The 12,762-nt window shown below is 38.9% G+C and overlaps 1 protein-coding gene across 4 annotated transcripts in view; it reads right to left on the minus strand.

The window, feature by feature from the left end:
- Positions 1-12,762, minus strand: part of sdk1b (sidekick cell adhesion molecule 1b) — a 172,318-nt gene that overhangs the window by 23,009 nt on the left and 136,547 nt on the right. For 3 of the 4 annotated variants that reach the window (XM_077719167.1, XM_077719166.1, XM_077719168.1), the window contains 5 exons: positions 11,150-11,384; positions 9,554-9,669; positions 6,187-6,373; positions 5,068-5,166; positions 2,029-2,223 (listed from right to left, as the gene is read on the minus strand). In XM_077719167.1, coding sequence (XP_077575293.1) covers positions 2,029-2,223; positions 5,068-5,166; positions 6,187-6,373; positions 9,554-9,669; positions 11,150-11,384 — 832 coding nt within the window. Of the gene's footprint in view, positions 1-2,028; positions 2,224-5,067; positions 5,167-6,186; positions 6,374-8,670; positions 8,812-9,553; positions 9,670-11,149; positions 11,385-12,762 lie in introns of those variants that run through there. The other variant, XM_077719169.1, reaches the window with a different exon arrangement.

Here is a 12,762-nt window from a genome sequence, read left to right on the forward strand (position 1 = left end):
TAACCTTTCCCGTAGACAATGATTTTTCTTCCACATCTGTTGAAAAACAGACACACGACTAATCCCAGCCCCCCCCCCCCACACACACACACGCACATATGCAACCAAAGAGACGTTTTCAATTTTGAGGAATTAATTTGTCCTAAACTATTTGCCATCATCTGAAAGAATGCTCAATGAGGATATTCTAATTGACTGTCATGCCAGTGAAGTGGAACAGCCAAGGAATGAATGGTCGTCTTGAGAAAACAGATAGCGATGCTTTGAATGTGTGTATATGCGTGTGCGTACTCTAATATGAGATCCTGAAAGATTGAGAGGTCTGCGACATTATCAAGTGACTGTCTCATATCAACTTTGAACATAGGTTTTAATTCCATTCCAATGCTCTATTGTCTCATCTCATTTTCTGAACCGCTTTATCCTCATTAAAATGAACATGATATATATATATATATATATATATATATATATATATATATATATATATATATATATATATATATATATATATATATATATATATATATATATATATATATATATATATATATATATATATATATATATATATATATATATATATATATATATATATATATATATATATATATATATATATATATATATATATATATATATATATATATATATATATATATAAGCAAAAGAACAGTTTTAGCTTCCTAATGACATTGCTTTTTTGCTAATAGGTTTCGTTGCTGGCAAATTGGGACTTGTTGAGTGAGTGATTCATGCATCTTGGGTTTTCAAAATTAGGTGAACATTGTTTTGGGACATTGGACCTACAGTATATTCGGAAATAATGAAATGTAGGATGTAAATAGGATAGAATACAAAAACAGTGTGGTCAATTTATGATGAAGGCATAGCCAGGTCCATTAAACATCCAGGTTGATATTTTATATATTACTGAAGGATATGAAATAGAGAACGTTTTTGGCAGATAGGGTGCTTTGAATGCTGATGGCCTCACATTTTTGTGTCACACCCTGTACCTCCCTTTGTGAGTATTGTGTATTATTCTCCAATGCATCATTTTAACTGAACCAATACAGACAAGCTCAATTCTTTGCAAATAATTTAACACAAGGTGTGCGGTAAACACGTCAATTTTTATATGGGTAATTGTATTGTGCAAGTGAATGCATGAGCTCACTCTATGACATTTGGACTTGTTCCATGTATGATAATGTTTTCTATACATATACAATATTAGAGATGTAGGATAGTGAAAATATTTCCATTAGGCAATTGAGGCACATCTCCTTTCTCCAAAATATAGTTTTATGATATGTGACCATAAGACCATATCACATTGCAACCATTTCAAATGTGCTGACACTGCATTTTCAGTGTAAAACAAGTAGATTCAGACATGAATATTTTCATGAGCAGAATAGTGGTTGAGTGGCTTTGAGTTGTACAAAGTACCTTTTGCCTACTGATGGAATAGCCTTTTATTGTTCTGCCTGTCACTAAACCTTGGGGGCATGGATACAGATAGAAGAAATAAGGGTAGTTATGAAATCCACATTTTCAGGCATGCTGAAAGAAAATGGATCAGTTCTTTCGCCAGAGATGATGCTCTCTAATGGTATTACAGCCTGGTGGGGAATTTTTGACGTGATACATTTCGTGCGCTTTTCAGCCTTTGTTCCGTTAGTTAGTTAATATGTAGTATTTAATTTAGTTTTAGAATATTTTTTTAAGTTAATTGTGAATGGTTCACTCACTTGACATTTGTGTGGGCAAGCACGGGATCAATTTCCGGTCAGTGGTGGGGTGATTGTGAATGCAAATGGTTCTGTCTCTATGTGTACCCCACGACTGACTGTCAACCAGTGTAAGGTAACGTGTAGCCTGCCATTCCCCTAAAGTCAGCTGGGATAGGTTCCAGCACCACGCTACCATGTCCAGGATAAGCAATGTTGAATATGAATGACTACATCTCTCAAAAGAGTGAGCATTTTTAAACTTTTTTCTTGTAGCGTTTGTCCATCTTACCTCTTCGCTCAGTAGTGACCACCTGGGCAACGTGTTCCTGGCCCCAGCCCACAGCGGTGCGTGCTGCAAGCCGAAACACGTAGGTCTGCTCTGGTGTGAGACCTGTGACAGTGAACTGGCGTCCATTGGAGCCCACCTCCACCGTAGTCCACTGTTGACTGTCCCTGTTCTCCAGGCGATAGGCGATCTGGTAGCCTGGGGAGCGACAAAGGTGGGATGATCAAAGTTGAACAAGTTTGTGAACATTGTCAACGTTATTTCTTCTTGGGAAAAATACATGCAGAAATTACAATCATGATAAAGACAAGGCCAATATACTTCTTATGCTCATCTTTGTTGAGAATCACAGTGTACTCACTCTTGTTTTTTGTGTAGCCAGCCATGCATGACACTAACATCACTTAATACTAGTATAACTTCAACCCAAAGACAAGATAGGTTGATTTAAGACTATTCAACAGTGAGGCAGTCGTGAAAATGAGGCTCGACAACCAGGCCATAAAAGGCATATTTACTCATTAGAGTTGGGTATTTTAATATGATATGTTTTTGTGCTGAGTAAAATAATGGTTATCTTGTCAAGAGCAGCAGTTTATTTTTCTCAGTATCTGTAAAAGGAGACAGGGTTTGAAAAAGGACTGGGGCAAATGCTTCCTGTGCACTGTCACACAATTAACATACATACATTTCACTCAAAATCCTACTAAATTCATGTAAGAACAAGCTCAGCGATTGGTTCAGGTAACACTGTTGTGACAACACTCTTCTGGCAGTCACTTAATCTTCTTGCATTTTGAGATAATCTTATCAGATAGTCCGATTGTTTGCTTAATGTAAGCGGCGAGTGAGGCAGATTACCAGATAACGGCAAGATGGAAAATCCAGTGGCATCAAACAATCGTTTTCAGAGCTCGGAGTAATGCTCACAAAATCTTCAGGATATCCCAGACGATGAGATCCATGCGGCTAAATCTCCATTACAAAAGGGGACCGTTTGATTTTTGTAAAAAGCCTCTATCGTACAGTTTTTTTTGGGCTGTGGGAAAGAACCAGTGTATAAATATCTCATGTGGCCCGCTGGCTTTTGGCAAAATGTATGTCGATGGCAACACTAGCTTCTCAGTCTGCTTGGCTGCGCTTGTATAGTTCATGAAATACTCATAACTGTGGCAACTTAACAAGCTTGCATGCGTGAGGGTATTTTTATCATCTTTCTTTGTACTGCTTCAAAGAAAATACAAGATGTCTCGCATCAAAAATCCTGACATTCATTAACACTCCACATGAACTCTTTTCTAAAATAGAAAAACCAAGAAACAGCAGGCAATTTTGTTCTTCTATTTGAAATTTTCTTTTGTATTATCAGTTACAGCATTATTTAATTTCAACATATTTCATGTTTATTTCCATGATTCATTTTAATAGTAAAGATAATGTGCAATTTTCTATAGGTTTTTCCATAAATGCTATCTCTATCAGCCTATATAGTACAAGTTCTCTGTGAATGCCTTGTTACCAGTCAGGCCCAGCTGACTGACAACCCTAATGAAGGAGAGGGCTTGTAGAAAAAAAATGGATAATTGGGTTTTAATGTCTGTACTGCCTTAGCAGTTTAACCATATGGCATATTACTGCATAGTAACAGCATGCAGACAGTGTTCAAGTGGACACAGTAGCTATTATTCATAAAAGGCACCTTGCACTAAGAGAACGCACACCACGGGTCCGAGCAAGGACACAGCAGGATCAAGGGAATTGTATTGGTGAATTGAGTGGCATAATTCTAAATGTCTTCTTGTTTACGCTAAACTCCTACATAATTCACACTGTCCTGTTTGACTCACTTCCCTGCTGAGTGTGTTTTCCACCTGGCGCAGATACGTGTAAAACATAAAAACACACGAGCAACACTCATCTGCTACTGCAATGAGAGAAGTGTCATGTGGTGTGCTTGTGCCTCTGAAACCTTAGCATTGATATGCTGTTTTGGATTTCGACTTTGAGGCTGTGTATAACAGTGCATCCTGTCAGTGTCCTGACTTTCTAGTACGGGCATCTGGCGGTGGAGTGGTTAGCGCGTCGGCCTCACAGTTCGTAGACGAGTTGGACACTCTAAATTGCCTCAAGGTAAGAGTGTAAGTGTGAATGGTTGTCTTTCTGCTCATGCCCTACTATCAGCTGGCTTAGGGTTGACTCGATTGAGGGTATATCCCCCGCTGGCCCGAAGTCAGCTGGGATAGGCTCCAACAACCCCCATGATGCTTGTGAGGATAAGTGGTTCAGAAAATGAAATGAAATTCAATGAATTTCTTCAGTACAGATTACATCTGTACCCACAAAGAATATAATACATCAAGGTCACATCACCTTCAATGCGGGAAAATTAACTGGAGTTCAGCACCTGGCTATAGGCGTAATATTTATAACAATATGTTTAGGCATTACCCAAATATTAAAGCAGCAATAGCTAACAGCTTACAGTGAGAGGTAAGTGACCCGTTTGGGGGGTGATTCGAGGTATCCATAACAGCTGAATGCCAAATTACGAGTCTGTAACTATCACTTATTTAGGTCTAATGCCGAGTAAATGCACCTTATGGATAAACCCTACCAATTTTGTCATGCGCAGTTTCTGGGTGTGATGACAAGTAGGCTTTCGTTGGTGATGATGACGACAGGGCCTATGTCCCATTGTTATTATTATTATTATTAAAAAGTGTGGCCGAAATTGATACAGCAACCAGGATCAAAACACAATTCATCAAGTATAATATGATATAAAAACAAGTACATAATATACAAACATTACTGTCTCAACTTTGCAACAACTAAAGATATAAATATTTACCCAATAATTGATTTAAAAGATCGCATTGTGTTCATCTCTGTTTGTATGTTCAGTTTGTAAATGTTTTTCTGTATTTGAAGGTTTATCCTTGATCTGGACTAAAGAGATACTACTGGATTATAATGTTTTCCCACATCCTTCACTGTGCGTGTGTGCATGCATGGTAGTGCGTGCATTTGTGTGTTTAATACCTAATATGAGGCCGTTGGGATTTGTGGGAGGCTCCCACACAACTCTGGCCGATGACAGGCGGACCTCTGGGAATACCACCCTGACAGGGAATCCAGGGACTAAAGGAGGAAAAAAAAAGAAGAATTGGCAGCTGATTGGACAACTAATAATATACAAAGATTTGTAGAGCGTCTCAACATCAAAAACATACATCTAATTTCCGGTTATGTAACGCAGCAATGATCGTCCCTTCAACTCCAACATACACACAAATGCACACAAATTCTAAATGTATTCCTGATCAGGTTAAGCAACAGTATAGAGTGAGTGCCTTATATATTTTTAAGGCATGCCTCTAAAAGATGCAAAAATAGAAAATGTAATTTTCTCTTAACCTTGTCTCATCTGCCTTTGAACCTGATAGAAGTACATGTTCCACACCATCAAGTACATGTCAAAGTAACTCACACACCTACGCGTTCCTAAAGAGTGGAAGAGAGACACACGCACGCACACACACGCAGAAGCACACAAGTCCACAGAGCAGGTTCATTAGACTTTGACAAATTGACTTGTTAAGGTTCCACCCCGGAATGAGGAAAAACTTCAAACGTGACAGTGCTCACTACTGTGTGTGTGTGCCTGTGCCTGTGCTTGTATTTTATTTTTATTTTTAATAAGGGTTGCAGTGATGTTATTATCTCAGACCTCTGAATCTTCCAACATGAGCGTACACAAAAAGACATGCTCTGATGCCTCGCTCGACATGTGCAGTTGAACTAAAGCACTCATTTAACACTGTCGGGACATGGGGCTATTACAGATGTAGGAAGTTAAAATGAAAAATCTTAATATTCTAGGTAGACTTCAGATGAGATTTAAGAATTTATGAATTCACGCATAACATAATTGAATAGAAATAGGTCAGTCCCTAAACTTTTCTTAAGACTTTTTTTCTTTTAACATTTTTAGTATGTCTATTTTTATACTCTTTAATTCCTAAAATGCATAACTTACACAAACTCTGAAAACTTGTGTATTTGTGTGTACTTATTGAGTTGAAAAGAGTATCTGCTGTAACGTCATTAAGCGAGCAAAGCCTTTAGATTAAAACTTTTTGTTGATAATAGAGTTCCTACCATCTTCTTTGGTTCTCAGCTGCACAGGACCGCTGGGGGGTCCGTCTCCCATCCGTGTGTATGCCAAAACCTGCAGCGTGTATAGCGTGTATTTCCTCAGCTCGCCAAGAAGCAACGATGCATTTCTCTCTCCTTCGACCAAAACCATGCTGGAGGGATTCTCTGAGTCCGTCTCGGAATACAACACCTGAACGCAAAAAGACATGATCATGAAAAGGAAACAAACATATGTATCATATCTGAGTTCACATTTGGTGGACACTGCTTATTTAGTGACAAATAGAGGCCATTTCCCAGGATTCATTTGCATGAGACCTGTGGAATTGTTATAAATCTCACTATTATCTTGAATAAATTTGAATACATCGGCGAGAATGTGGTGGCTTGGTGGAGGAGGGGTTAGTGCATCGAGCTCACAGTTCTGAGATAAGCGTTCAATCCCAGGTGGGTTCTGACCTTCCTGTGTGGAGTTTGCATGCGTGACCGGACGTTTGGTCACTGGTCTTTTAGTCGCCGGTCTTTTGGTCCATTTTGGTCGCTAGTCTTTTCGTCGCCGGTCAAATGTACTTAAATATTAAACAGTACTTAGATGTTCAACTCTCTCTCTTCAATATTAAACTCTCTCTCTCTTAGATAGTAAACTCTCTCTCTTAGATATTAAACCCTCTCTCTTAGATATTAAACTCTCTCTCCTGAATATAATTTTGAGAGCTGGCTTCAACAGTAAACTCTCTGTCACCATTTGACCGGCGACCAAAAGACCAGCGACCAAATTTCCGAGCACCATTTGCATGTTCTCCCGGGCTTGTGTGTGTTTTGTCAGGTTTCCTCTCACGTCACAAAAACATGCCTGGTAGTCTGTTGGACCACTCTAAATTGCACCCAGGTATGAATGTGTGGGTGAAGGCATGTTCGTCTCCCACAGTTGCCTGATATAAAGTGTCTTTATTTCAGGACTATAAGTGTTAACATAGCAAGTACAGTTCCTTTTAGAACAACTCTAGTTAGTCTATCACCGTCGATGGCTGCCAATGTGCTAATACTATGTACTTTAAGGCAAGCGTGCTAACCACTAAATTGCTTTGCTGTCTCTGTATGGGTAAAAAAAAAAATCCTCCCTTGGCTTCCCAACCTGGCAGCCTAACCTTAGAAGAAAGCGAAAAGGAAAATGTCAGGACTGACTTGAAGGCAACGCAAAGCAAAAAGTCAGGGGGTGCTTGTGGCAGCTGTGAGGGAAAAAAATGGGCGTCTAACGGCGAAAGGAAGCGAGCGCTGCTGGCAGCTGCTTGTCATCTCTCAGCACAGTGGGCATGTTTTCACGCAGCCACACATACCAGGGAACAATATAAGTATGCCATGTGCTTGAGGCCTAAGAGATTATATAAGCAGATTTCTTTCCTTATTCTTTTAAAATCTCCAAACAATGCGTAGTGGAGTTATTTTGTTTTCTGCATATTAACGCGAGTATGTCAACACAAGTGGAGACAAATCCTTCCGTATTCATCTTCTTTGCAGATTAAGACGTAGACACAATTTCAACATCACATTAGCCAAAATAGTTTTGTTCTTCTCTGTGTTGTAAAAACATAGAAACAAAGCTACGAGTCGTGTCTCTCTACGCTCGGATCAAAACAACAACGTGCATCACAATAAGTCCTCAGGGGATGTGTGTGGGGGGGGGGGGAGTTGTGAAAAGCAGCGGAAAGGTGTGGCGCATGACAGAGGAAAACATGAGCACATCTTGTAGTTCTGTAGCGCTACTATTTATCTTTGTCTTGGTTTTGATGAAAATGTTTGTGACATTGTGCAGGTTTGAGAGATTGTGTTTTTTTCTTGTGGATGACACTCTAATGATGAATTATCTTCATCTTTTCTACTGGCATGCCCATATGTCTTGTGCTTTATGGGGCTGCAACAACTTCCTCTTCATTTTTCTCATTAGCATTGTGAAATACGTTTGTCATGGATGTAAAGTGTGTCATGAACATAATGGCTCACTCACAAACACGTATTTTTTTAGAAAAAAAGCAGATGACTAAAGATATTCTTGTCAATTCTCATTCATAAAGCCATCTGTGTCAAAGCATAAAATACACCATCAATCGTCTGCCCATACAATGTCCTGATGTCTCTCATTTTTAACCCTTTAAAGGACTAAATCATTGACAGCAAATTAAAATATTCAAACTCTCAGCTTTCCATGGTCCCTCAAAACAAAAATACTACATTTCACATATAATTTGTCACACATTTTGATAATATTCAAATAAGATATCTGTTTTTATCAGGGAAAATATCACATTGCAAAAATGCATGTTCCAAATATTATATGTTTGCCCATATCGGGTCAAAATAACCTTCTTTCAAGGAGGAGTGTGGCTCTAATGAGCTGTGGAGAGAACCACAAATTGGTATGCGGTACTCACCAAGCAAAGCAACAACAAACACATCTTATCATTGACGGCTCCTAAGAAAAACACTCACCAAGACATAAAAAAGAAAGACTCTGCATTTAAACACGTGCCATCCAGTTGCCTTGATTCAACCATTTGGGGAGAAAAAAAACAACATTTACTTTATACTTTACAGTTTACTCGCCGCGCGATAAAGCCTCATAACGACCCAAAGGGATATACAGTAAATATTCCACCCAGATAGATAAAGTTGCCGGAACTCAAAGTTTAGAGTTATGTTTAAATAATGCAATTGAAGTTACCAAAGCTTACATCATGTCTTTTTTTTTTCCTTTTCTTTAACCAAACGAATGTTTGGGTATCTGTGTGACAACAAAGGGAGGGTTAGAGAGTTTATGGCCTTGCTCGCATGTAGTAAGCTATTTCACAAAAATAACTTTTTCTTCACAGAAACAGACATTTTGGGCATTATAGATGGAGGATTTTAGAAATGCCGAACAAAGTGAAGATTTGCAAATTCTGTTTTCCATGTGTTGTCATGTACATTTATAACCGGTTTGTCACAGGTTGAAATGTCACTGCCTGCGACAAAACATGTTCATATGTTATATACATTCAGAGTAACGCCTTTAAATTTGATATGTTAAATAACTTCTAACATAATACCTTACATTTTCTCAATCTATTACCGGCCCTATAGTAATTGTGCAAGTATTACCCGCATTACTTATGTTACGTGATCCAAGTAAAAAGTCTTCTGAATGCATTACGGGATGCCACATGTTGAGTGTAACATGTACAATGTAAAGGGTCTGATAGGCTCGTGAAATATGCATAAAATCAAATTGAATGTTTGGGTGGGAATGATGTTTTTCCACATTTTTTGAGGGTGCAATATACTTGTTCTGCATCGTGTTGACAAGGCTTAAATGTTGTGTCCGTGTTGTGTGTACCTTGTATCCGAGGATGGCCCCATTCTGCTTCATCTGGGGGACAGGAGACCATGTGAGGAGAATCTTGGAGGAACTCACAGCATCAGCAGTCACATTAACAGGAGATCCTGATGGGACTGTAGAAAAAAAAACATCCATGTTTGGGTTAGTGCTACATCAGGTTTACAATAGATTTGCTCCATTATATGTACTAGCGTCACATGTTTCCTGTCATTCCTCTACTCATTGAAGGAGAAGTAGATAGCGTGAGGTGAGAAAGAGGCTCAGCTATTGTGGAAGTCTAACACATTCCCTTTGTAACTTCTTACAGTTTAATACTACAGCATTAGCTATGCAACTTCAACAAAGGAGTAAATTCAATAAGGTCTCAAAGATCAGGCGCTAACTTGTGTATTCACTCTGAAGGCCTTCTCACACTAGTGCAAATAGCACACAGTGCATTGCTGAATAACAATCTCTAAATGCTCCGCTGTCAGAAAGTGTCTCTAATAGGAGAAGTGCTGACAGAGAAATCCCTGATGGTTTGGTACTGGTAAAGACATAAGGACAACAGAGAAGGCCTTAATTAATTAGTTTTTCTAAGACTGGGGTGGCACAAGTAGTTATTACATCTGCCTCACAGTCTTAAGATCCAGGGTTCAATTCCTGACCGGGTTCCGATCTTCCTGTGTGGATTTCGCAGGAGTTTGCATGGGTTTTCTACAGAGAACTTGGGTTTTATCCCCCACCCCCCATCCCCAAAACACACCCTGTGGTTGACTGGCAACCTTTTCAATATGTCCCCCACTTACTGCCCATAGTTGGCCAGGATAGACTCCAGCACCCCAGCAACCCTTGTGGGGATAAACGGTACAAAAAAAAAATGAATGAAAGTATTGAGACACTTTATTAAAGAGGCTTTAAAACCTTTTGTTTACCCCAAAAAGCAGCTTAGAGGAATATTGATGATGGGCCAGTTTTGGCCCCAGACCAGCCACTTTTACACATGTGGCATACAGTGTTGGGAACAGGAGTAAAAAGTGGTGGATATATTCACATTTAAAAAAAAGTTTTTGCTTTATTCAGTAGAAAAAAGTTTTCAGCTTTTATCATGGAACTTGTTTCAGTGCACTGCAAGCACAAAATGAAGTTAAAATTGATGGTCGAGGAAATGTTAGTAGAAAAGGCTGTCAGAAAAATACATGTAGAGGAAAAATAATGCATCCTTCCAATAATTTTGGGGTAGCTACAAAACTGTGTCAAAGCTATGTTTTGTATGTCTCTGAGTTTGCCATTGACAAAGGGAAGACAATGTTTTGAAGGGACATTCAACGAAAAGCTCCAAAATTGCATGACTGTGGATACAATAGGGTGCAATAATTATCCCCCCCACCCCCAAAGTTTCACAAGAAGTACAAATCTGTTCTCCCTCTCACTTCTTATCTTACCAACGCTTTCCTTGTCACAATGACAGGAGTCCAATTTATGCCATCCTTTCAGATGTGGTACTTAAATATACAAAATCAGCCACCATAATTCTCCTCAGATTTCCATGAGGGATTAAATGTATGCCCAATTTTTCATAACCAAAATGAATCAGGTCTAATAAATTCTTACCAGATTCAGCTGTGCGTGCAGGGACAGCATCACTCCATGGGCCAGGTCCAATGGAGTTGTAGGCTTGAATCCGAGTCCGGTAGTGGGTCCAAGGATCAAGGCCCTCCATTGTGACCTCACCTGCGACCCCCTCGACCTCCACGGTCCGGTCATCAGCCAGGCCGTCTGTCCTGCGTACACGAAGGCGGTAGCCCACCGTCTCTGGGCTGCTGTTGTACTCCGATTCAGGGAGAGGCTGGAGGAAGCCCAAGATTAATTTCAACATGTTTTCCTCTTTAGCTTGTGAAATAATACCATCATTTGAGATTTTGTTCCACTGACATGTTTTTAAACCATTTTGATTCTCTGGATCTGGCAGAAACAGCCCTTCTTAATTAAAATATTTATCAATAAGAGGCAACCTACAAGCAAACAAACAGCCAAAACAAAACAACAAAATAAATGCTAAATCCAAACAGTTCATTGAAAACAGTTCATTCAGTGTACACCAATCATATGGTACTAGCGAAATATAGTATTTTATAGGAATTACATTACATTATTATTTTAGAATTTTGAAAAATTAAGTAGGAGTCGATACTATCTTGTCAAAAAAGGATAGCAAAATAAGCATTTTGCTCTGGTGATCATTTAAATGACACATATGGTATAGGAATCTTAACTAGATCTTAAAAAGCCTTTTACAATCTTTTTCCCCTTGACATGCCGTCTCCTGATCACCCTCCACTCCTGTGTCCTCTTCACCCTTGATCATCATCTTTGCGCTCGCATCCACTCTCATTTCCTGTCACTATCACCTCACAAGCCCTTCTACCCTTTATGCTTTGTCACCTCAATTTTTCCAGCGAGTCATCATTTATTATCATACGTTCACTGTGCAAAAGAGCTTCTCCGACTACGGTTGCCTTAAGCGGGTATAGGAAAATGTGTGCTATTACACAGTTGACTTCAAATTTAACTTTGTTATCGGTAAAAGAAATACTAGTCATGCTTCTTTAATCTGTGCAGCATAGCTGAGAATGCACACTTGTTTGTAGGTCAACATTAAAAAGACCATTGACATGCTGCACAGGTGGCTGCATGGTCTCTCATGATTTTACAGGGCGCTATTCACATTCCAATAGCTTAAATGAAAAATGACTCCACTTTACACATTTACTCGACTAGCAATAAACGGGAGCGAGTGGGGAAAAAGCACTCTATAGATAAAATGGCAATATTGAGCAGGTATATGAGAGGTCACACATTTGAACCAATAAGCTGCAAAATATTTGGGAGGTAACCAAATAAAACTTTGGTGATCTTATGCTGATCTGTTATTCTGTTTACCCAGAACAGTATTTTACTTGCAAATGAATTCTGATAAGACACTGAATCACTTTTAAAGTTCCTAATATAAAGACAGTCATGCTTTTTCATTTTTTTTTGGTTGATTGTTTTTTTAGGGGCTGCAAATTACCCCATTAAGTATAATTCAGATATAAGAAGTTTCTATTAGGAAAGTGTAGGGACTTTTTCTTGCCTCTAATTACAGGTCAATGGGATTAAATGCTGATGAGAAAACATGCTGATGATTGACAACACTACACATATGAATCTCTTTTAGGGAAGTA

This window comes from Stigmatopora nigra, chromosome 6 (assembly GCF_051989575.1).
Source record: "Stigmatopora nigra isolate UIUO_SnigA chromosome 6, RoL_Snig_1.1, whole genome shotgun sequence".
NCBI lineage: Eukaryota > Metazoa > Chordata > Actinopteri > Syngnathiformes > Syngnathidae > Stigmatopora > Stigmatopora nigra.